This window comes from Eupeodes corollae, chromosome 1, assembly GCF_945859685.1.
Source record: "Eupeodes corollae chromosome 1, idEupCoro1.1, whole genome shotgun sequence".
NCBI lineage: Eukaryota > Metazoa > Arthropoda > Insecta > Diptera > Syrphidae > Eupeodes > Eupeodes corollae.
Genome location: NC_079147.1, coordinates 20,639,455 through 20,641,801, shown reverse-complemented (window position 1 = coordinate 20,641,801; position 2,347 = coordinate 20,639,455). Strand labels below are relative to the sequence as shown.

Below are 2,347 nucleotides of genomic sequence, written 5' to 3'. Positions count from 1 at the left end.
ATTTCTCTTACAAAAAACTTTTTAATATAACAATATAATGTGTTTTTTTAAACTTCTTAATCATAGTTTCTAGCTACCGTTTTGAAACCATACGCCATTTATAGTTAGACATAATGTTTTAAAAAAATTGCATTTCATACTAAAACAATTAAGTAATTTTGCTTTAAGCTGAACTATTGAAACCTCGGTAACGACTTCTTAACATCTATTGATCTTCAGAAAATAAGTAAGAAATTTGTCAAAATGTGCATACAGCTGCTAGGACAGCTAACAAAGAACTATCCATTTGATTTCGAGACACTTCGATTTGGATCGGTACATTTATAATGTTTTAAGAATCTCTGAAAAAAAAGCTTTCGATCGATCTTATCTATGACAAGATTTTGAAGATACCTTCTAATCTCTCGACGACCCCAAAAACATTTGTCAAATTCGTAAACTGTGTTAAGTTAGTTATTTTTGAAGAATAAATGTGTGATGGTGTATTTGCGACGCGTCTGTAGTGACCCGCATATACAGAAAAATAAAATCCCAACAATCAAATAGTTATCAAATGAATGCTATTAGTAAACTACTTTCTTCAAATATGAATTACATGGATTTGTTTTTGTATCGAAAAAGTATAAACAACAGAACTATCGGTACAAGCTAGTTGAACAGTGTCTTTCTATCACGCCTCTTTGTCAAAACGTTACACTTAGAAGAAATGGAGGAACTTTACATTTATACTCACCACTTGTTGAAGTCAACTTCGAACGCCAAAACTAAAATTCGATGAATTCCAAAAGAAAAGAAAAACATATTCGGCAACTTCTAAGGTAACTTTATTTTTTTCCATCAAAACAAATCATTGACAGCCTATCACAAAATTAAAAAATTAGCTTATCACAAGCTTTGCAATATTAAAGAACAAATAATTTTTGAAAAAAAAAAAATAATTTTCAATATCTTAACGAACAATCTTGATGGAAGTGGTCAAGCAGCACTCATCTCCAGGCGCGGCTCCCTTCAACCTCCACTTAATCTCGTAGTCGTTCAATGGGAATTTCGAGCGAATAGGCAATTCAAAGTTAAGAGTGTTCTTTTGGTCGCGCTTAAGAGGACAAGCTGAGTAGTTGCAGCTATTGTGATCAATGTCTTCCAATTCCACGTCAGCGTCTTCTCTAGCCCAATAAACAGATGAAGTTGAAGTTTCACTGTCGAATCCAGGAGTGAAGTCAAACGAAATACTGGCTGGCTTGCGTCGCTTGATTCTGCAAGCCTTGTTTTCAGCCGCTTCTGCACATGGGTCAATACGAACCTCATGAATCACACAGTTGCTGGTGGAACCTTTGCATGGCTTGAAGTTGACAACTTCGCCAAGAGCAAGACTCACGGCAATCAACAAGACTAAGCTTCGAACAAGGAGCATCTTTTCTGGAATTTACTTTATTCGATTCGAGAAAACGAACAATCAAACGATGATGGCGAACACAAAATTGAAACTGATCGACCATAGCAAAAAGTATTTGGCTTGAAATATCAAAAACTTCGATGTACCGTCGAACTTTGACCTTGTGATGCTGATAAGGATGATAATATAAATAAATTAATAGGGAGACAATATTAATAGAGGCCATTTGCCTCTCTCCATATTAATAAGGGAATTGGAATAGAAGCACTTTACAAATGTCATTTCATTTCTCTTGTGTCTCATGTGGTTGATAAGAAGATGCTTCATTCAAATCAGCTTTTGTGTCTCGAATGTGGTTCTTATCATTTCGAAAGTGTTTTTTTGTGTTGTTGTTGTGTCGAAACTGCAGGAGGATGATAAGGCAAAATGCATTATTTAAATTAAAGTGTGTACAATACTTGCGATAAAAATGCTATTAAATTATTCTTGTCCAATTATACGACTGAGCTCAATTAAAAGACAAATAATATTGTTTTTTGTGGTATCAGTTAGTTAATAGGTTTTGTACTATTTTCGTGTACGAATGAGTACACATGTAATTTACAACATTATAATAATAACAAAGTCTTATCAAAACTGAAACATCATAACAAATTAATTATTGGATTTGGAGAAATCACGACTTTCTCTAGGCATAGGCATACAAAAATAGGGAAGGCGAATTGGGGTATAACACTCTATAGTTGAACAAAAAATTCGATGAATTGGATCAGAGAAACATTAGAAAAAAGCAATATTCAAAATCCTGTTAAATTCACATATTTGAACCATATGGTTATCCCAAGAACCTTGATATAGAAGTAGAACTAAGGTGTGGGTTAAAATACAAAGCTTTTTCTTTTTTAAATGTGTTCCTACTCTTTTATGCATTAACTTTCAATTTCGATATATTTT

General features: G+C 33.3%; 1 protein-coding gene across 1 annotated transcript; it reads right to left on the bottom strand.

Moving 5' to 3' along the window:
- Positions 1 to 800: 800 nt before the first annotated feature.
- LOC129939290 (MD-2-related lipid-recognition protein-like) lies at positions 801 to 1,501 on the bottom strand. The gene has a single exon (XM_056047260.1). It carries the CDS (start codon positions 1,409 to 1,411, stop codon positions 950 to 952), a length of 462 nt encoding a protein of 153 aa, XP_055903235.1. The 5' UTR covers positions 1,412 to 1,501; the 3' UTR covers positions 801 to 949.
- Positions 1,502 to 2,347: the final 846 nt, after the last annotated feature.